The 21,151-nt window shown below is 62.2% G+C and overlaps 9 protein-coding genes across 9 annotated transcripts; 3 read left to right on the top strand and 6 right to left on the bottom strand.

Annotated features, from left to right (window-relative positions):
• Positions 1–47: 47 nt before the first annotated feature.
• Positions 48–1,805, bottom strand: MICPUCDRAFT_52708 (uncharacterized protein; the record flags this gene model as incomplete). The annotated part of the gene is made up of 1 exon (XM_003062820.1): positions 48–1,805. One exon carries the CDS (start codon positions 1,803–1,805, stop codon positions 48–50), a length of 1,758 nt encoding a protein of 585 aa, XP_003062866.1.
• A 98-nt stretch (positions 1,806–1,903) lies between these two features.
• Positions 1,904–3,606, bottom strand: MICPUCDRAFT_29478 (glycosyltransferase family 77 protein). The gene has a single exon (XM_003062819.1). The coding sequence runs from the start codon at positions 3,559–3,561 to the stop codon at positions 1,984–1,986; it is 1,578 nt and encodes a 525-aa protein (XP_003062865.1). The 5' UTR covers positions 3,562–3,606; the 3' UTR covers positions 1,904–1,983.
• Positions 3,607–5,965: 2,359 nt separating this feature from the next.
• MICPUCDRAFT_52706 (uncharacterized protein) lies at positions 5,966–7,069 on the top strand (the record flags this gene model as incomplete). The annotated part of the gene is made up of 1 exon (XM_003063022.1): positions 5,966–7,069. One exon carries the CDS (start codon positions 5,966–5,968, stop codon positions 7,067–7,069), a length of 1,104 nt encoding a protein of 367 aa, XP_003063068.1.
• A 363-nt stretch (positions 7,070–7,432) lies between these two features.
• On the top strand, positions 7,433–8,503 carry MICPUCDRAFT_52705 (uncharacterized protein; the record flags this gene model as incomplete). Its single annotated transcript, XM_003063021.1, has 1 exon — positions 7,433–8,503. One exon carries the CDS (start codon positions 7,433–7,435, stop codon positions 8,501–8,503), a length of 1,071 nt encoding a protein of 356 aa, XP_003063067.1.
• Positions 8,504–8,667: 164 nt separating this feature from the next.
• On the bottom strand, positions 8,668–10,440 carry MICPUCDRAFT_52703 (uncharacterized protein; the record flags this gene model as incomplete). The annotated part of the gene is made up of 3 exons (XM_003062818.1): positions 8,668–9,229; positions 9,473–10,204; positions 10,363–10,440. 2 exons carry the CDS (start codon positions 10,438–10,440, stop codon positions 9,590–9,592), a joined length of 693 nt encoding a protein of 230 aa, XP_003062864.1. The 3' UTR covers positions 8,668–9,229; positions 9,473–9,589.
• Positions 10,441–10,723: 283 nt separating this feature from the next.
• On the bottom strand, positions 10,724–15,149 carry MICPUCDRAFT_52702 (uncharacterized protein; the record flags this gene model as incomplete). The annotated part of the gene is made up of 4 exons (XM_003062817.1): positions 10,724–14,494; positions 14,628–14,738; positions 14,824–14,931; positions 15,030–15,149. 4 exons carry the CDS (start codon positions 15,147–15,149, stop codon positions 10,724–10,726), a joined length of 4,110 nt encoding a protein of 1,369 aa, XP_003062863.1.
• Positions 15,150–15,533: 384 nt separating this feature from the next.
• Positions 15,534–15,953, top strand: MICPUCDRAFT_22083 (uncharacterized protein; the record flags this gene model as incomplete). The annotated part of the gene is made up of 1 exon (XM_003063020.1): positions 15,534–15,953. A coding segment is annotated over one exon (420 nt), but the record flags the coding sequence as incomplete, so codon positions are not given.
• Positions 15,954–16,852: 899 nt separating this feature from the next.
• Positions 16,853–18,780, bottom strand: MICPUCDRAFT_36146 (uncharacterized protein). Its single transcript, XM_003062816.1, has one exon. It carries the CDS (start codon positions 18,763–18,765, stop codon positions 16,870–16,872), a length of 1,896 nt encoding a protein of 631 aa, XP_003062862.1. The 5' UTR covers positions 18,766–18,780; the 3' UTR covers positions 16,853–16,869.
• A 108-nt stretch (positions 18,781–18,888) lies between these two features.
• Positions 18,889–21,096, bottom strand: MICPUCDRAFT_52699 (uncharacterized protein; the record flags this gene model as incomplete). The annotated part of the gene is made up of 1 exon (XM_003062815.1): positions 18,889–21,096. One exon carries the CDS (start codon positions 21,094–21,096, stop codon positions 18,889–18,891), a length of 2,208 nt encoding a protein of 735 aa, XP_003062861.1.
• Positions 21,097–21,151: the final 55 nt, after the last annotated feature.

Here is a 21,151-nt window from a genome sequence, read left to right as displayed (position 1 = left end):
GACTAAGAAATAGCACGCGAGACGAAGACGTCGACGAACGATTCGATTCACTCGCCGCTCGGTTTCCCCGCGTCCTTCGCCGCTTTCAAACGAAGCTCAGCCAGGTACACAGCGTGGCGGAACACGCGCGCGTGCTCTTTGAACGAAAAGTTCACGAAATACCCGCGCGGAAGCGATTTACCCTCGTCGTCATCCTTCGCGCGCTCCCGGTACAGCATGCTCGCGCACAGCTTCGGCAGGTCCATCGCTCCGTGTTCGTCGTGATCGATCCTGATCCACGCCAACGACGTCGGCGCGACGTTCGCGTCGCCGCGTCGTTTGCTCAGCGGCGTGCTCAGGCACAGACGCAGCGCGCGCAACGGCTGCGGATCGATCGGGACGAACCGCTCCGGCGGCGCGTGCTTCGACGTTTGCACGAGAATGCCGCCGTCCGCGGACGGCTGGACGTCGACGCGGACGCACAGCTCCGCGCCGTCGAACCGACCGTCGCTCGCGCCCCAGTCGTTTAGGACGAACGCGCGTCGCCGAGCGTCGAGGGACACGAGGTACGTGCTGATCGCGACCGCGCATCGCTCCTCGAACCCGGACAACGGCGCGGCGTCGCGTATCGGTTCGATCACCGCGTCGCTCTCCGCGGCGAGCTCCGACGCGCCGCCTCCCTCGTGGAAAACCTCGGGGGAGAACTTCACCCGCCGCGGCGACTTCGACGGCGGCGCGTCCGACCCGACGCCAACCGAGACGCGCGCGACCGTCGGTTTCAACGTCGGTCTCGGCGCGACCGCCGCGACCTGGTTCCGGACCTGCCAACGTCTGCTCCCGCCCGCGCCGCCGCCCCACGGCGGCCTCTTCTCGAACGATTCGATCAGCGACGGGTGGATGTACACAGTCTGCGTCGACGCCGGGCGCCGGCGGTGTGAAAACTCCGTCTGCGACGCGCGGTGGAACACCACGCGCGCGCGCGGCACCGGCGGGTCGGGTTTCTTCGCCTCCGCGCGCATAATTCGATCCGCTTCGCTCGCGCGCTGTTTCTTCTCCTTCGCCCTTCGCGCCTCGACGCGCGCGTTCGCGTCCGCGCTCGCTCGTCGACGCTCCGTCGCGCGCATCGCCGCGACGCCGTCTCTCAAGTTTTCCGTCACCCTCCGTTCTCGTTCGAGCATTTCGTCGACGTCGTCGCGCTCCTCGCGCGGCGTGCTCGCGTCGAAGCCGCTGTCGCGTCGTTCGATCTCGCCTCCGACGATGTCGTCGATCGCGCGTCGCAGCGATTGGTTCACCCGGGCGAGTCGGCGCGGCGTTCGCGTCGACCTTCCCGCGTCGTCTTCCCGTCGAACCGTCCCCGCGCGTCTCTCGTTCCCGCGCGAGGGCGTCGAGCTCCCGAGGACGTGATCCGTGACCGCGGTGACGCCTTCGGACAGCTGGAAGCGCGTCGCGACCTCGACGTCGCCGCCGCCGAAGCTGTTGAACAGCCAGGGCGACGGCGTCAGGAGATTCACCGAGCCTCGCACCCTCGGCGCCGGCGTCGCGACCGAGGGCTGTCGCGGCTCCGGCGCGTCCGCGTCCGAGTCGCTCGGCTCGCCGTTCCCGTCGCCGAACAGATGATCGTACCACCAGTCGTCGCGATCCGCCGGCGGCGGCGCCTGAGTCGGCCTCGGCTTCGGCCGCAGCCAACTCGACGCCGCGGTCTCCGCGTCCCACGCGCGTCGGACCGCCGGATTCCGCCCGTCCGCCTGCCGTCTCAGATCCGCGAAGAGCTGCTCCACCCTAACGTCCGCGGCCGCGACCGCGGCGTCTAGAGCGTCCGCGTCCATGCTAACGGTCGGCCATTTTCGTTCGCGCACGAGGGGGAGCGTGCGTTCCAGGTCCCGCCGCGCGCGGGTCGATGTCTACCGGCGCGACGCACGCGGGCATTTATTTTAAACGGTCTCACAACAGACCAGCGAAAAGTGGCTTTTCGACTCGTACCTAGACTGAATAGTCTATCGTCTCCTAAGGCCCCGTCTTCGGCTCCCACGCGGTGTCCCACACCCGGTTGTGCCTGTCCGTGTGCGGCACGACGTCGAACTCCATGTCGTACCAAATGTGTCCCGGAACCGCGTCGAAGACGCAGCACCACAACCCCGCGTAGCGTTTCACGCGCGTGGAAAACTTTTTCGCGTCCGCGGCGTCCGCGTGCCTGCCGAAGGCGCCGAGCGTAGACGTGAAGTTTAACACCTTGACTCCCGCGTGGTTCGAGAGCAAGTTCGCGATCTCGACGTCCGTCGCGTTCCCCGGCGCGACGACGCGTTTCACCCCGCTCGGCGCGGGTTCGCCCTCTGCCTGCGTGCACTTCTCGCCGCCGCCGCCGCCGCCGCCGCCGCCGCACGACGGAACGAACGTCACCTCGACGGTCGACGCCGCGACCGACGCGGGCACGTTTGGATTCTCGAAGAAGCTGTGCTCCCTGAACGCGATCCCCGGTCCCGCGACCGAGGGCGGCATGTCGCTCGACCACGTCTCGACCTCGAAGACGTGGTCCATCGGGCACTGCACCGGCAGGAGCGTCTCTGACCCGGGTATCGTCCCCGCGTGCGGAGCCCACCACCGGTCGAAGAGACAGTAAAGCGGCGGCATCACGAGCACGCGGCCGAGTTTCTGCGCGATCGCGAGCGCGTTTCGTATTTGCACGATCTGGTGATTCACGAGCTCGAAGTGTCGGGCGACGCACGCCTCGTCCCTCGTCGTGCACGACGCGTTCATGAGCTCGGAAGGGATGTCCGGCGCGAAGGCGAGCAAACCTTCGGTGGGGTCGTAATACGACGCGTCGTCGACCCAGAGCTTCGCCTCGCGCATTCGGTGCCTCTTCCCTTCCGTGCCGGAGAACTGAAACGTCGCGTGCACGACGTACGGATCCGCGTCGTGTTTCTCGTGCATCCGCTGCACGAAGAACGTGTGCCCGCTCGCGAACGTGCTCACGGGGAGGATCCCGAACTTGAGTTTGCCGTCGTACCCGAGAAAGAGTTTGTCGTCGCCGCCCGCGGCGGCGCGGCCACGCCTCATGAGATCGTTAAACGCGTTCTGGTCCCACACTTTCGCGTCTTTATCGAGAACGTTCACCCACTCCTCCGCGAGTTCTTTCGCGGTGTGCCGTATGAGCATGATCCCGATGTTCGCCGCGGACTGCGCGCGGAGGGGATCCTCCAAGCCGTCCCCGGTCGCCGTGCTTGCGAGATGATCGCTCGACGTGAGGACGTCCGCGTCCGGATATTTCATCACGTAAGGCATCGGATTCTTCATCCACACCGTGTCCACGTCCGAGACTAAGATATCGAACCCCATGTTCGTGAAGACTTTGATCAGATCGATCTTCTTTCGTCCCATCTTGTGGAAGTTCTCCGTGCCCCAGCCGAAGTCCGCCGTGGTTAAACCACTTCGCATCGAGAACGTCGGGACGTCGTCGTCCTTCAGTTTTTTTAGGAGGTCGTCGTCCATGGCGCCGACCATGAAGTTGGATACGTTACACTTGCGCACGTTCAGTACCCAATTTCGGACGAAGTCGTAGTAATGATCGTTCGCCCACGTGACCATCACGACGTTGTCGATCGCGTGTTTCTTCACGAGCTCGGGCGTGAGGACGCCGTCCTCCACTTCTGTTGATTTCGCCGTCGACGTCGCGAGCGTCGTCGCGTTCGCCGCTTTCGTCGCGTTCGACGCTTTCGTCGCGTTGTCGGGGGTACTCTTCGAGGGTTTCTCAGGACCGGTCACGTCAGATGGCGTTTCATCACTCATCGGAGCCGCCGCGGCGACCGCCGCGGCACCCGTCCTGGCGGCGACTTCCGTCGATCGTAGTTTAGCTCCAGCAGCAGCACCCATCGGTGCCCTGGCGTTCGCTCGCGCATCGGCGCTACTCGACGCTTCTTGATAACGTCGTTTTTTTATCCTCTCCGTAACCTCACGCCCGAGGGCTGCGAATCCTGCGCCGTCCATGTGGTCGACGCCGTAGATCGCTTTCCAATTTTTGTTCGCGTGAAAGTTACTGTTCACCGCGCTCCCGACGAACACGTACCCGTTCTTCTCCAGTTCCTTCTTCATCGTCTCGTCCTTGCTCCGATTGTGACCGTCGGCTTCGTATACGATCACCCCAAACTGATGCTTACTGAAATCGACAGTCTTCAGAACCTCAAGCTCCCCGCCCTCCACGTCAAGGCTGAACAAGTCCACGTGGACCCTCCCGCCCAGCGTTTTACTCTCGTACAGGATGTCGCTCAGCGGCCGACACTTGATCGGCGTTCTCGTCGTGTCGCTGGCCCGGAGCTCCGCGTGATATTTTTTCTTAAACGACTCCATCATGAACTCTTCGATCCCGTTCACCGCTGGAATGCGCGCGTTCTGGATGAATTGATAGACGTTGTCCGTCGCGCACACCGCGGCGTTGAACGTCTCGTCTCGCGGCCGGTTCGCCTCCAACAACTCGAAACTCCTCGGGGACAGCTCTATTAGTATCCCGTGCCACTGCAGACCGTGATGATACATGTGCGTGTTCGAGTATGTCACGCCGTCGAGCCCGCCGATCTCGACGTACGAGCCTCCGCAAAACCCGGCGAAGAACGCGCGCGAGATCACTTGGTCTTCGAAGAGTTGCGATCTGCTGTGTTTCAACACGTCGTCGATCTGCACGTCGCACCGTCTCGCTCGCGTTCGCAGAAGCGCGGGCGTGCTATCGACTTCGGGTGCCAACGCGACGGGCGCATCGGCGACCACGCCGCCGACGACGGGAGCGGCGACGATTGTCGTCCCCGACCGGGCGTCCTCGTTCACGGCTCGAGACCGAAACGGCGTCGGTTGACGATACGCGAGATCGAGAGACTTCCGGTACCGGTAAGCGATCGAGAACGTCGCGACCGCGAGCAACACGGCGACCGATAGCACCCTCCTCCGCCCGGCGCACTTCATCGCGATGGTCTGCTCGCTGTCGGGCCACGTTGACAGCGCATCCGCGGTGAGACCTGCGCGCGTCGCTATGACTCGAGCGCCGCTTGTAACACTGAATGTCCGACCGCTCGCGAGCTGAAATTTTTCGCGCGCTGCGCTGCTCCGCTGCCCGACAGAACGAAGGTGGGCACCGCAGGGGCTGCACCTGGAAGACACAACGAGCCTCGCCGGGTGGGCGCGATGAACGTGGCTGCTCAGCTGGTACGACGCGGTATCCGCATATTCGCGCTGATCGCACCCAGCGCTCGAGCACCGGGGACTCGCGCGACCCTCCTCGCCTCGCGTCGACTCATCCACAACTATCGCTGCACAACGCTGACGTGACACCGACTCTCCCCGTGCAGGAGCGCGCCTTCGCTCGGAGCGAGGATGCGCTGGTGGCTTTCCTTCAGGTGAGGACCGTTCAGATCAATCCGCGACCTCGCGCGAACGCCGAGACCGACGCGCGAACCCACTCGTGCCCTCTCCTCGCTTGAAGCACAAATCAAAACAAAACCAACATCGTTTATTTACGTCGCCGCGTCGCCGCCGTCCCTACGTCAAGGTGTCGAAGCTTTCGACCGGGAAGAAAGTCATGAGCGGGGTAGGAACCAGTGTCGCAAAGCTGGTGAGTTCATCCCGTTTTTTTTTTTTCTTCTCCGTTCGCTCGCCCGTGCGCGTCGAGAGCCTCCTCCAGGCGGTCGCCGCGACTCGTAGGGGCATGCGTACTGACGGGATCTCGTCATCTTCGCAGGCGAGGGTGAAAATAAGGGAGTCCGACAAGTCTCGGGTCCTAGCCGTGACCGTGCTCCGTCATGTGGTGAGGCTCGCGCGACCCTCGCGCGTATCTTGCATATTTCGCGACGTGTATCCGATAGCGTCGTTTGCTCGGTTTACGAAAACGATAAAGAGTCAAATCGTACGCCGCTGAAGTCATCCATCCACGAACGTCTCGTCCGCGCAGGAATCGAGAAGTTTGATTGTCAAATTGCACGTCCTAAAAGGATCTAATGAGCTGCAGATGTGTGATACCTTTAAACTCTCCCAGCTTTCTCGGGTTGAGATGAAACCGTGCGTGGAGAAGCCGACTGCGGAGCGAGAACTCGTGACGTATTTTGAAGGCAAGACGCAACACTGGGCGTGCGACGACGCGGCAGAGCTGAGCAACTTCGTCGGATGTCTCGCGTCGTCGTCGAAAGAGACGCTTCGAAAATCCTTAACCGTTGTCGGAGAAGACACTTCAGTCATCGAGGAGTGGGCCTCGGCATATAAAGCCAAGTCTATCAACAGCGGAGGTGGGGCAAAGTTTTCACTAATCGACGAAACTGATGGAAAAAAAGAGGAAGAAAATTCGCCGAAATCAAGGATCGGTGAAGAAGATCTGGAAGAGGAAGACTTGCGGAAATACCTCGAAACTCACAGAATCGAAATGGGAGACCACGCGAAAGCCTTTGAAACCAGGGTTCGAGACGAATTTTCAAACCTAGATCATGCGACGGTTTGGGACTTAATGGAACGGTCAAAACAAGCTGGCCCGATCAAAGAGGAACTAGACGCGGTCGAAAGGAACCTCGAAGACGTCGAAGCGTGGTTGGACACGTTCAGTGTGAAACTCCTGAGCATGAAAGAAGACGCTCGCGTGATAGAGGACTTGCTGAGCCTGAAAGACGAGGAAAAGGGCCCGCGTAAAAACGAAGTCTTGACGAAAGTTATGACGGAGCTGATAGAGAAGATAACAGTCCCGGAAGGGCTCGAAGAAAAAATTCATAACTCCGCGTTTGAAACAGACGACGACATAGCGGACGTGGTAAAAGCCATCGACGAAGTCTGTGCGTTCAGGAAACGTTTCGAGGAAGACGAAATGAAAATATATCGCAGGATACGTTCCGTCGCCGTTCAAGAAGCGAAATGCATGAACCTGTGCGACGAGCTTATCGGGAAATCAACTTATCACTTGAAATCGCTTCTCGAAGGAGCGGTCGAGCGCGAGCTCGACTTGGGAATCAAGAGCGATGCGAAAGGAATGCCTTGTGCTCCAACCTGGGAACGCATTCACGTTCTCGTGAATCAAAATGGAAATTTAATGCGCGCTATGCATCGTCTACACGGTAAAAGTACAGGGTAAGGAGCGTGATTCAAGAGCTACACGCGTTGAATTCCCCATGTTGAATGTTCTTCTTATTATTTGCTAAAGTTCTGAAACGTTCTGATTTCTTGGTTGCGTCTTTATTCAAAGAAACTTATTGCGCATGCATTGTTCAGTCTCAAATGGTCTTTTGCGGCATCAATTAAGAGACATGATCGCAATTGTGCGCGCGTTATTCAAAGAAGGGGAGCAATCGTCGTCAATCGGGACATCGCCGGAGGAAGGTTACGCCCTCGTACTCCAATACTTCGTGAATTTAGTGGTAAGTTTTCTTATTTTCTCGACAACATTTGTTTTTGAGCCTCCATTTTCGTCGATTAGGTGAACGAATCTAGCTTTTTTATGGCAACGTACGTGTTCGATGAGGATTTTGGGGGAGACGGCGTGAGTTCTAAGAGGAAAAATGAAGTTGCTGCGCGGTTTCGTAGCGTTCATATCCCTGAGATGCAGCAGCTTCTTGAAGGTGTTGAGCTCGATTTAAATAGGATTGCGGACTGGGTCGTAACTTCGAACCCCATGCGATGTATTTCGATGCTCGGTGAAATTGGCTGGACGCTCGAACGTGTTGGCGAGAGACAAGATGATCCCCTGCGTGACGCTTTGATCTCGTGCCAGGATAAAATTCAGCGCCACTTGTTCGAATACCTGGAAAGAAACTTTTCAAAGGAGGAAATTAAGTCTCAGGACGGCAGTGGGCGCACGATGGCGGAAGCTTTTGTTCTCGCGAAATCCGATGTCGCCGTGTTAAATGAAGTCAGCGCTCTTCCTTCGCTTATCGACCGTTTCGAAGGTTTTATGAGCGAGTTGACGGTCGACGAGAAAACGACGGCGAAACAAATAGCGATCGATAACGCGTGCGCAAAGTTATTAGACGTCGTTTTCCGCGCGATTAATCGCGCCGCGGATTTGGATTCGAAGAAGAGCATTCGACTCCGGCTTGTTAACTTCTGCACGCTCGAGGAAATTTTACAAGAGCGCTCCGCTCGTGTTTCTAAACTTGATGAGTTCCTGAAAGCCGCGCTGGAAGCTCGTTCCAAGGCGTGCCACGAGTACGCATCCGTACTCGCCGAGAAGGAGTTCGGGGCGGTTTTAGAAATCGCGTATCATATGCACGTGACGCTCGGTTCCGGTGGAGAAGTTTTGGAGCTTCCGTTCCAGCCTGGGTGCAGCCGGGAAGCGGTTTTGAGGACGGTGAGCTCGCAGTCGGGACACGAAAAATCGCTGAAAGTGCTTCACAAGCGCGCGACGAAACACCTCGCCGCTCTTCAACCAGAACTCTTCAACTCGGTGTGGACCTTTGTGCTCGATTTCGTCACTGGATGGCTCGTGTTCCTCGATTCGATCCTAAGGACTCCGGCGTACAGCTATTCGATGTCGCCTTCGCCGAAGAAACTGCGTCTGTTGAAGTTTTAGCCAAAAAAAATAGTTTGAAAAAAAAATGATTTTCTCGATTTTTCGACTTGAGCTTCCTCGGGTAATCGGGAAATCTCGCCAATTCCGTTATCTGAATATCTTCAAGATCGACCGAACGCGCACTCTCCAAGACGCGCGACGATGGCCGCAGCATCGTGTGTCAACGCCACTGCGCGGACTCTTAGCACCACTAGTCGCGCGAGCACGAACGCGCACCTGCGCAAGCTCGCGTCTCCCGCCGCTCGCGTGAACCCCGCCGCCGGAAGCGGATCTCGTCGCAACACGATCGCGATGGCGATGACTCCCGCGAGAGTGGAGAAGAGCGAAACGCAGTGGAAAGAAGAGCTCGATCCGACCTCGTTCCAGGTGCTCAGGAGGAAAGGGACCGAACCCGCGGGCACCGGCGAGTACGACAAGTTCTACCCGGACGAAGGGCACTTCGTGTGCAAAGGTTGCGGCAACCCTCTCTACTCCGCGGATTCAAAGTTCAACAGCGGCTGCGGGTGGCCCGCGTTCGACAAGTGCTACAAAGGCGGCGTGAAGACAGAGACGGACATGACGTTTGGGATGAAGCGCATCGAGATCCTCTGCGCGGCGTGCGATGGGCATCTCGGCCACGTCTTCGAGAACGAGGGTTTGACGCCAACGATGGAAAGGCACTGCGTGAATAGCGTCAGCGTGAAGTACGTCCCGACGCCGCCGGCGGAGGCGCTCGAGGAAGCAAAGGTGAGCACCGGGGAAGGGGGAGGAGGTCTTCTTAGCCAAGCGATCTACCCCCTCTTAGTTTTCGGCGTCGTTTACGTCGGCTCCGGGCTTTTGGGGAAGGTTGTCGAGTTTATCACTTCTTCGCAGTGATAAACTCGGCAGGCTTCATAGTTCATCAGCCAGCGTCTTGTACTAGAAAGCAAGTACCAGGTAGATATCATGACTTATTGACGAATCGATCCGCCGCGTTTACGACCTCCTCAGGTTTGCGACGACGACAAGCCGCAGACGAACAAGTGGGGGTTCTGAGAAGAACGTGGGAACTCGCACCGTGGGAGATTCGATCGCGAAAAAGTCGTTTAATATGAACTCCTAAGTCGCTCACTCCGCCAACAGCTCCAGCGCCATCGTCAAAAAATCATCACTCGGGTTCTCCTTCTGCTTAATTCCCATCATTATCGCCTGCTGAAACGTCTTCACGACGTTCGTGCCGTCGCTTGCGGACACAAACGCGAATGGCAAGTTTCGCCGCTCCGGAAACGCAAACGTGCGCTCGGTCACCCTATAATCCACATCTATTTTATTCGCCACCACGATCGTGGGAATCCCCGGGCAGTACTCTTCTAGCTCTCTGTACCACCTGTCCAAGTTTTTGTACGTCACCTTCCGCGTCACGTCAAACGCTAAGATGCACGCGTGCGCGCGGTAAAAGTACGACGGGTGCAAGTTGTTGAACCGTTCCTGCCCAGCGGTGTCCCAGAAATCCACCGCGACGACACGGCCGTCGGGGTGGTTGAAGTTGTACCGGAACAGCGTGAGCGCGAACGTCGACAGCTGCTGCGGTTGATACCCGTCCATGAGGAAACGCTCTACTAACTTAGACTTCCCGACCGCTGAGTCCCCGAGAAGAATAATCTTTATCGCCCCCTTGGAAGTGACGAGCGAGAGCTCGTCCTTTCCCTCCTCGCCCGTCTTCCCCTCTTGCACTTTCAACGCCTGCGATGTGACAACGACGGAGATCGGATGAGCGAGCGCGTGAGATGTCAGAGCAGAGCGCGATCGACGAACTAACTCCCGCCTCCCGCGGTTGACGCGAGCGCTGAAACGACGCGTATTTGTTCGCGAACGTTCGATCGTGCCGGTGGGTCGCGCACCTTCAAGAACGCCTCCGTGTCCGTCGCCGCGGCGGTGTCGTCCGTAGTCACCCTCGGGAAGTGGCCGTCGTCCGCCATCTCACCTTTCCTCAACGAGCGTATCACGCGGGGTCCACACGCGCCCGCTGCCCTACACTGACCGAACGGGACGCGTCTACTTGCCTTTTCAAGTGTTCGAGTCGAGTCAAATGCGATGGCGCAGGTGGAGCAGAGGCTGGCGGGTTTTCGTCGTCTCCTCGTTTCGTTTACAAGTGTGCTATTCGTCGTCCGTCGAGTCGTCGTCCGTCGTTCGTCTCCTTCGTCGTCGCGTCCCCGTCGTCTACTACGTCGTATCGTCGCGTCCGTCGTCCATCGAAACCCCTCACCGTTTTCCCTTCGCTTTCTTGCTCACCCGCACCGGCGCCTCCGCGACGTCGAGCTCCGGGGAAAAATCATACTCGTCCACGTTCTCCTGCCTCCTGCGCGTCCTGCGCAGAGCCGTCACCGGGCTCGCGACTTTCGCGACCGGAGTCTTCGCCGTCAGCGGCGACGGCTTGTTATCCGTGTTCTTCTTGTCGCTCAGGGGCCTCAAGAACTTTTTCTTGTGCGAAGACCCGCCGGCGTCGGACTTCTCCGCGCTTCTCGGCGCCGGCCGCGGCGCGGTTTTCGGCGCCGTCGTCGGCGCCTCCGTCGCCGTCGCGGCTTCGTCGCTCCCGACCAACGTCTGCGCGTCGTCCCATCCGCCCGGCGCGGGAAGCTCTAGCGGCGGCGCGATCACCTCCATACCATACCGCCCCAGGTTCACGACGTCCGCGTCGTTCGACTCGGGGAGGATGTCGTCCTCGTCTTCGACGCTCGCGTCCGCGTCGTCCACGATCGCGGCTTTCCTCGCGGCGCGTTCCGGCATCATCCGCGACGGCGCCGCCGTGGGTTTCGCCGCGGGGGTCATCGCGAGCGCCAGGGCGTTCTCGTTGTTCCTCCCTCCCGACGGTTTCGTCCTCGCCCCGCCCGCGGCCGCTTTGCCGCTCTTCAGCGAGAACCCGACGGGGAGGTGGGAAAAGTCCCCGACCCTCGGGCGTCCGCCCTCCGTGAGCGGGTCGTTTCGCGCGGTCCCGCTCTGACCGACGACGTACAGCTTGCGATCGTACGCCACCTTGCCAGGGTACGGACCGGTGTCCCACCCTTTCGTGGACGCGACGTCCTTGAGCACGAACAGCGCGATGTCCGCGAGGACGTAAATCCCGTGGTCGTTCGCGTCCTCCTCGTTCGCGTCCTTCGCGCGTTTCAACCCTCGCATCATCGCGTACGCCGCGGGGATCGTCTCCCCGTTCGTGCCGTGAACGAGCGCGTTCACCGCGACGCTGATCATCTGCTGAAACGGGCGGTACGCGATCCCGTCGTTCGCCGCGCCGTCTTCTTTGCTCGGGAGCGAAGGGTGGTGCGCGAGGAGGTACACGAGCGTCGTCAGCGCGTACTCCGGCGTGTACGTGAGCAGCGTCCGCGAGAGCTTCTCTTCGTCCTTCATGACGCGGCTCAACCTCGCGACGGAGGCTTCCGACTTGGCGCGGACGCGGTCCACGACCGCGAGAAGCGCGTCGGACGCGAACTTCCGCGTGTCCCCGCGGCACTCCACCGCGAGGACCGCGAGCGCGGACGCGTACACGTGGGGCAGCCCCTCCTTCGCGACGCCATGCTGTATCATGTCGATGACGTCGTCCGGGGCGTACCTCGACGCGTACATCGCGGCGATGAACACGTCAGCCGGGATCGACGCGTTCTCCGTGCGCGCGATCAAGAGCGTCGCCTTCACCGCGGCGATCTTAACGTGCGCGGCGTCCGCCTCCGTCCCGGAGATCGGCTCCGAGAGCGTCGCGCGCAAGACGTCCACGACGCGCGCGATGAACCCTCTTCTCTCGTCGCTCGCAGCCTGCTCCCCCGTGAGCGACGCCGCGCGACAGCAGCCGTTCGCTAACGCCTCGATCCCCCACCCGCGCAGTTCCGCGACGGAGCTCGCCGCCGCGCGAGATTTCTTACCGCGAGGCAGCTCGCGCTTCAGGACGTCGTTCACGATGAACCTCTCCACGCCTTCGAGGTGACGTAAAAACAACCCGGGCGCGTTCGACGCGACGACTTGCACCGTCGCGAGCACCGCGGGGAGGTTGCTGTCCAGGAGCTCGTCCTCCTGCGCGGCTTCGACGACGGCGACGAAGAGGTCGTTCGCGTGTTCGCTGTTTCTCTCGCCGATCGCCGCGAGCTTCGCGAGCGTCGCCGCCGCGTGCATCGCCTGCGTGCGCGTCCCCTCGACGCACAACAGCTTGAGCCTCTCGCAAATCTTCGCCTGGCGCGACCCCGCGCCGGCGAGGCAGTTCGGCGCGTCCGCGGTGATTTTGCACGCCGCGGTGACGACGGAGGCGTCCGCGTGGAAGATCAAGCTCGAGAGCTCCTTCGCGACGCCCTGGAAGATGTGCGGCGCGCTCCCGGCGAGCTGCACGAGGTGCTCGAGCGCGGCGGTCATCGATCCGGTCGCGTTTTTGTGCTTCGCCGCGGCGGCGACGATGTCGAGCACCTTTCTGACGTGCTCGCGACCGAACGGCTGCTGCGCGATCTTGATCATGAGCAGCTTCGCGAACTCGTACGTCGCGCTCTTGCTCCCGATGCGCTTCAGGACGTCGTCCGTGATCGAAGTGCACTCCGCCGCGGACAACTCCGGCTTTAAAAGCGAAGAGAACCCGCGGAAGATGTTCCCATCCTTCATCGCGTGAACCTTCTCCATGCTCGCGACCGCTTTCGTTTGATCCGGGAAATGGCACGCGATCGTGTGAATCGCCCGCGTGAAGTCGTCCGCGGAGACGTCCGCGAGCTCCTCCCCGGTGCCCTGGGACATCTGCGACGCCCGGGACTTCGTTCGAAGGTCCAAATACGCTCGCACGTCCCGCTGCGCGTAGGTCTTGTTCCGCAAGATGCAGCACAGCGCCTTGCTCGCGTGCTCGTCTTGCTTGCACAGCGCGGAGAGCCAGAACATGGACCGGCGCTCGACGGAGACGCGCGCGGGGAACAGATCCACGATCACGGGCTCGACGCCGTGGTGCATGACGTCCGCCTGCGCGCACCCTTTCAGCAGCGTGCTCGGGATCCAATCGAACCGCGCCGCCTCCGCGGCGGGCGTCTCCGCGTCGGCGTGTCGACCAGCGAACGCTCGGTACACCGCGCCGAGACGCTTCATTACCGGATGTCTCACGCTCGCGCGCTTGTCCCTCATGCGCTCGCCTAGGGACCGTAACATTTCGCCGTCGATCGCGTTCGGCTTCACCTCCGCGATGTCGCTCACCGCGGCGACGGCGGCGACGCGCACTTTCTCTTCGAAGTCGTACAGGCGCTCTTTAAAGTGCGACACGACTTCGTTCTCGATCGCGGCGTCGTCGCACTCGCTGTTCAGGACGAACGCGGACGCCCACTTCAGCATCTCGACTCTCACCTCCGGCTTCTTATCTTGAAACCGTCTCAGGAACTGCGTGAGGTAGTGCGCGAAGTCCTTCGCTACCGTGCTCCCCGGCGCAGCGAGGACGCGGCCGAAAACCTTCACCGCGCGCATCCGCGCATCCTCGTCGTCGCAGTGAAGCTCGTCCATGAGCACCGGCCACACGGTGACGAGTGACGTGGAGTCCACGACCGCGATCGCCTCGAGGACGTCCACGAACCGCTTGCTCATGGCGTGCTCGCCGTTCCCTTTGTTCTTCAGCGCGTCGATCAAGAAGTGTTGCACCGCGAGCTGCAAGTTGCTGTCGTTTTTACGAATCAGCTCGCACGCCAACGCGTGCGCGGCGGAGTTGTCCGTCTTACACGGCTGCACGAGCCTCTCCATGATCGCGCTCAGAATCTCCGGACCGACGTCCTCGGACTCCTCGAGCATCGTCCACAGCACCTTCGTCGCGTCTTCCTCCACGAGCGACGCGTTCATCGGGTTCACCGCGTCGAGCAAGACTTGAAACAGCTTCACGACGAGCGCGCCCGCGCCCTCGCACTCGAGGTCGAGCATCGGGACGCACAGACCGATCGTCGCGATGTTCTGTAAGAGCGACTGCGCGCACTGGAAGGCGACTTTCGTCGGGTCCTCGAGGTGTTTCAGCGCTTCGAGGAACGCGCTGTAGATGTCCTGTGAACGACGGACGCATCGGTTGGGGAAAACGAATTCGCGTTAGCGGCGTCGTCGCGGGGCCCCGGGCGCTCGTATCCGCGCGAGAGAGGCGTCCGGTCGCGAGGGAGGCGTCGACGAATGCGGCGCGCACCTTGAGCGTCTCGTCGTTCTGAAACGGCTCCTCGGGGGCGAAGATCCGCAGCACGTCGCTGAGGCACAGCGCGGTGTACAGGCGAACTTCCTGCGAGACGAGCGCGAGGATCTGGTCAGTCGACGACGTTCGAAGAAAGAATACGCGGTCGCGCGACCCAGATTCGGGGTGGATACGCTCGGTCGCGGGCGCGAACCTGGTCTTTGTTCTTCAGAAGTCCTTTAAGGACGAGGTTCTTCGGGAGCTCCTTGATCTCGCCGCCTTCTTCGCCTTGGCCTACCCTCGAAAGCGCGTCGGACGCGTCCTGTGATTCGCGCGAGGTTCAAAAAAAGGGCGTCGTCAGTCGTTGTTCACGCGGTTGGACGATGGCGGCGCGAGGGACGATTTCGCGCGGACGCGCACCTGCAGAATCTTCAAGAGCGGCGCTTTCCCGCCGCTGATCGCGGTCTTGAGCTTCTTCCCGAGCCCCTCCGCCATCGCGGCGTACTCGCGCTCGGTTTTCTCCTCCGTCGCCGCGGTCATGGTGGGAGTTTTTCCTCGAGCGAGTTCTCAATCCGAGTCACGCCCACCGTGCGGCGCGTTCGCGAGAGACGCGCTTCGTGTCGCCCCGCGCGAGACGGTCGACCTCGTCTGTGACTCGCGTTGACGCCGTGAAAATGGACGATGCGAGTCGTCCACCTCCGACGCGCGCTCGTCGATGTGACCACGACGTGGGTGCGCTTTGTTTCCGTTCAGCAGCCGCTTCAAATTTGCTGTCTTTGGATATGCTAGGTTATGGGGTATTTCCGCTGGATTCGAGCGGTCGAGGCGCGTCTAGACTCGCGAGCCCGAGTCGGTCGCGATCGCGTCTCCGAACGCACTGCAACGCGCGCGGACGCGTCGGCGCACGCGGCACTTGTCATCGAGATGGCGCATCAGGAGGACCGAGACCTCCTTTTCGGGAGGCTGCTCGCGAAGAAGGACAACAAGATGTGCTTCGACTGCACGACGCCGAACCCGAAGTGGACGTCGAAAAACTTTGGCGTGTTCGTGTGCTTGGACTGCAGCGGAATCCATCGCTCGCTCGGCGTGCACATATCCCAGGTCAAGTCCGCGAACATGGACCGATGGAGCAAGGAGGAGCTCGATCTGTTCCGCGTCAGCGGCGGGAACCAGAAAGCGCGGACGTTCTTCGCGCAGCACGGGTGGGGCTCGAGCGAGCGCGGGCAGATCTCACAAAAGTACACCTCGCGAGCCGCGGGGTTGTACAAGCAGTTCCTCGCGCGAGAGATCGCGGCGAAGAACAGCGCGCTGTCGCCCCCGACGTCGCCGAACGCGGCGAACACGCCCGGGGAGCCGAACTTCTTCGACGATCACGAGAAGGAGTTCGAGACGATCGCGGTCGCGCCGCCCGTGGTCAAGCCCTCGATCGCGAAGCCCGTCGCGCCCACGCCCGTCGTCGCGAAAGCGTCCGTCCCGCGCGCGGCGCCGGTGAAGTCCTCGGTGCTCGGAGGAAGAGCGAGGTCGATGGCGTCGAAGCCGAAGAAGCTCTCGCTCGGCGCGAAGAAGCTCACCGTCGCCGTCGACGATCGCTTGTTCGAGCAAGCGCCGAAGTCGCCGGAGAAGTCGCCGAAGGCGCCGTCGCCGAAATCCCCGAAGGGCGCCGCGGGGGGGTTCCACGTCGCGCCGCCGACGCAAGGACGGTTCTCGTACCAGGTCGACGGGTTCGGGGAGAAGGAGGAAGAAGACGAGGAGAAGTGGGAAGAGCCGATGAAGGAGCTTCCCCGGGGAGGGGCGGGCGGCGCGGGCGGGTTCCGGTCGATGTCGCAAAAGGCGGACCCGCGATCGCAGCCGAAGCCAGAGCCGGCGAGGGACGATTCCGCGCAGGCGCGCTTCGGCGGCGCGAAGTCGATCTCGTCCGCGTCGTTCGGAGGTGGAGGCGGCGGCGGAGGCGGCTCGCGGGGGATGGGTGGTAACGGCGGCGACCGCAACATGGCGAGGTTCAGTAACTCCTCGTCGATCTCGAGCGCGGATTACTACGGCGACGGACGCGGACGGGACAACGTGGACCTGACCGCCGCGGAGCTCATGTCCAAGGTGGGTTTCCAGGTGAAGCAGGACGCGCGGCGGATGAAGAACGCGATCGGGAACTTCATCAACGACCTGAAGTGATTCCCGAGTGTTGATTCGATCGAGGGTGATCATCGTAGGACCTTCTGAATGAAGTCGCACGCACCAGACCAGTTGTTGAACGCTTTGCTATTCAATTAAACGACAACGTGATGTTCGCCATCTTCACGTCGATCAACGGCTTATCCCCCTTGTCCGTCTTCAGCTTCTCGATGCTATGCACGACGTCCGCGCCCTTCACGACCCTGCCGAACACCGTGTGCTTCCCGTCCAGCCAAGGCGTCGCGACCGTGGTTATGAAAAACTGCGACCCGTTCGTGTTCGGTCCCGCGTTCGCCATGGACACCGTGTACGGCCGATCGTGACGTAAGTCCCTGGTGATCTCGTCCTCGAACTCGCCGCCCCATATGGACACGCCCCCGGTCCCGTCCCCGAGCGGGTCCCCGGTCTGCAGCATGAACCCTTTGATGACGCGGTGGAACAAGAGACCGTCGTAGTACCCGTTCTTCGCGTGCGTCGTAAAGTTTTCGCACGTCTTCGGGGTCTCGTCCGGGAAGAGCTTCACGTGGATGTCCCCGAGCGTCGTGTGTATGACCGCGGACCTCGCGAGGGACGTGGACGCCGTCGCCGCGAGCGAAGCCGCGGCGACCATCTCGTCCGCGAGGGGTTTCTCGTTGAAGACGTCTCGACCGCCGACGGCGTCGTCCCCGTCCTCGGGCTCCCTGCGCGTGAAGAGATACAGACGCGTCTTTTGGAACGCGGAGCACACGATCGTCGGGTCCTTCTCCGTGGTCGTCTTCGTGTCCTTCCCCGAGCCTCTCGATCGCTTGTCCTTCTTCGGAACGCCCTGGAACATCGCGAGCTGCATGAACCGCTCGGTGTTTTCAACCTTCCCGACGATCCGCGCGCACCGACTCGTGACCAAGTTCACGACCTTGATCCCCAACAGCGTCGCGTACAGGATGAAATTTCCGCTCTCGTCGAAGATCGCGTTCGGGTACCCGACCTCCCCGTCGCTCTCCATCTCGCGATCTTTCGCCAGGCGCCTCCCGAAGTCGATGTCCTCGAGCTGGTAATTTTCGTTCCCGCTCCGCTGCACGTCATTCGCGGACTCCAACGACTCGTCGATGACGTGCCGTAACTTCCCGGTCGCGAACCGGAACACCCTCACCCTGCGATCCGGCCCCGTCGTGGAGAACTGCTCGCCGTCCTGGCTCACCTCCAACGTCAGCGCTTTCGTCTTCGCCTTCGCGAGGGAGTACAAGTCCGTGTCGAGCTTGAACCGAAAGTCGACGCCGTCCGTCGGGAACTCGTACGTGGACGGGGACCAGTAGTCGATCACGCCCTTGTCGTCCGCGGATATCACGATCCCTCTCGCGGCGTTGTACTTCATGCATCTGACCGCCGCGCGGTGGAGCTCGAGCACCTTCACCGGGGTCTGTTCCGAGGACAGGGTGTCGTACACGTAGATCTTCCCAGTCTGATCCGCGACCGCGATCTTTTGCTTCGCCTCGCCCTTTCTGTACACGAACTCGCACGTCGTCGGCATGTACGGCAGCTTGATCATGAGCGTCATGTCGAAGTTCACGACGTCGTACACCTTCACGGACTTGTCCTGACCCACGGTCGCGCAGTACAGGCCGTCAGCGGAGACGGACAGGCCGAGTATCGGTCCCATGTGCGATCGAAAGTGCTTCACGAACTCGATGCCTTCGTAGCGCTTCGCCCAGATCTTCAGGTGGCCGTCGTGCGACGCGGTGATGAAGAAGTCCGTCCCGGGGGTGACCGCGACGAAGGTGACGAAGTCGCGGTGCATGTAGCTCTTCTCGTACATCGCAGCGCATGGGAGCGAGTCGAGGTACACGGACTCGAACGGCAGCGTCTTCGCCTTCTTCGGCGGCGGTAGCGCGGGGCCGACGTCGACGGGCTCGTCATCGCCCGCGTCCCCGGGCGCGGGGGGGGCGGGACCCACCGCGGGCGCGGCGTCCTCCTCGTCGCGATCCCGCTTCCCGGAATCGTCCGCGGCCATGATGCGCGCGCTCGACGTTATGACGGTGAGAGGACGAACGGCGGCTACGGCGCGCAATTCATTCGATCGCGATCGCTGGAATCTCTGGTCTCGCGAACATTTCCAGTCAAAAAACGCACCGCGCTACACTCGCTCCCCGACTCGCTCGTCCTCAGCGATCAAGTGCGCGACGAGCGCGTCGTCCGACCCGGTCAGCCACAGCCCCATCTGCGCCGCGACCTTCGCTTGCTCCTCTTCGCCTCCAACCTCAAACGCTTCCGTGAACAGCGCGATGAGCTTATTGTCCGCGGCGACGGACGCGCTGCCGATGACGTCGTCGGAGACGAGACGAATCGCCTCGCGCCAACTCCCGCTCCTCGCTAAACCCGCGAGCAGCGCGTTTATCATCGGAAGCGTCGGCGTCATCTCGTGTGTCTTCACCGCGTCGTCGTACGCGCGCGTCGCCGCCTCGACGTCCCCGGCGTTGACTAACGACTTGATCAACAGCACCACCGTGGATTCCGCGATCTCGATCCCGAGGTCGCGACCGAGGTCGAGCATCGAAGCCGCGGCGGCGACGTCCCCGGTCGCGGCGTACCCTTCCACGAGCACGCTCACGCTCGAGCTGTCCGCGACCGCGATGTCATCCGGTCCCGCGCCGACGACCGCGGCCTCTTCGAACGCGCGCACTGCGCGAGGTAAATCCCCCGCGGCGACGCACGCGCGAAGGAGCGAGTTTATCACCGCCGGCGTCGGCTCCACGCGCAAGAACCTTCCGAGCTCGACGATCGCGAACGCCTGGTCGAGCATCCCGGGCTCCGCGACGCTCGACCCGCTGCAGTACGCCGTGAGAAGGGACGATATCGTGCACGCGTCCACGGCTATGCGGCTCTCGATAGCGTCCATCAAGATGTCCAGCGCCTCCCCTGGGGGGCGGTCCGACTTTGCGCACGCGTCCAACAGCACGTTGACGATGACGACGTCGCACTCGACGCCGGCGCTCTTCCCTTCCTCGAACGCCCTCAACGCGAGCTCGCCTCTCCCGACTCTGCCGCAGGCGAGTATCACGCTCGCGAGCGACGCCTTGTCCGGCGCCGGGGCGGACCTTCGGAGCATGTGCCGCCACAGCGACAGCGCGGAGTTCCAGTTTCCGTCCCGGCTGCACGCGGCGAGGACGACGTTGGCGCAAAACGTGTTCGGGCGTATGCCGCGCTCTTTCTGCGCTCTTCTGTACAGCGCGAGGACGTCGCGGGACGTGTACAGCTCCGCGGGCGCCGACGACATCACGCGCAGCGCGGTCGCGAGGCAGTCGACGTCCACGGGCGTGCCTTTCGCCCACGCTTCGTCGAACGTGCGCACCGCGGAGGCGTGATCGCCGCAGTCGCCCAAGACTTTCACGACGCTCGTCAGAGTCCGCTCGTTGTGCATGTCCTTCCCCGCGTCCCACACGAGCAGCGCGGCTTCTTTTATCTTCCCGAGATCCACCGCGGTGACGTTCGACTCGTCCTCGATCGCCTCTTTTCCGCGCCGGGAGACGTCTCGTAAGCACGAGTTGAGGAGCACGTTTAACACGTACGCGTCCACGGCGGCGCCGCGGACGATCCCTTCGCGCAACACCGCGAGCGTGGACGCGACGTCCGCGGAGGACCGACACAGCCCGCGCGCGAGGAGTGCCATCGTGACGCCGTTCGGGGGCACCGCCGCGCGCGTGATCGCGTCCCATATCGACGTCACGCGCGAGGGACCGTCGACGCCTTGCGACACTGCGCCCAACGCGAAGTTGTGATCCCTGATGTTGAATCGACCGACGACGCCCGCGTCGCGCGCGGCGACGTACAGCTCCCACGCGGCGTCGGACGCTTCCTCGCTCCTGACGTCTTTGCAGTCCGCGAGGCAGTGCCCGACGTCCCTCGCGCTCGGGAGCGACTCCACGCCGCGAGAGAGACGTAGACGCGTCGCGAGCTCGACCGCGCTCGCGATCGCCGACGCGCCGTCGACGCTTTTCCTCCCCGCGCCGCGTCCGCGCTCGCCTCGTCCGCGTCCACCGCGGCCTCCGCCGCGGGCGCGGCCGCCGCGGGCGCTTCCACGACCGCGGCTGCCGCCCCGGCCGCCGCCGCCGCGTCGACCGCGAGAGACGGACCGTCCGCGTCCGCGCGGGGGACCGGGAGGGTCGGACGCGCGCGAGGAGGAATCCGCGGACGAACCCTCGCCCGCGCTCGCGGCGTGGACGCTCACGCTCCACGCGCGATGCCGCGGTCGGCGCGACAGCGCGCGATGCGATCGCGCGTTCGCATCGTTCGCGCGCGGGGGGACGACCCCGCGGACGGACGTCAGCGCGAGCGCGCTCGCCATCGACTGTGGCGCGAACGACGTCTGGTCTTCGCGACGAAACCAAATACTCTTTCGT

The sequence above is a fragment of the Micromonas pusilla genome (assembly GCF_000151265.4).
Source record: "Micromonas pusilla CCMP1545 genomic scaffold MICPUCscaffold_13, whole genome shotgun sequence".
Classification (NCBI taxonomy): Eukaryota; Viridiplantae; Chlorophyta; class Mamiellophyceae; order Mamiellales; family Mamiellaceae; genus Micromonas; species Micromonas pusilla.
Note: the sequence above shows the minus strand (reverse complement) of the source record. Positions and strands in the feature narration are given on the sequence as shown.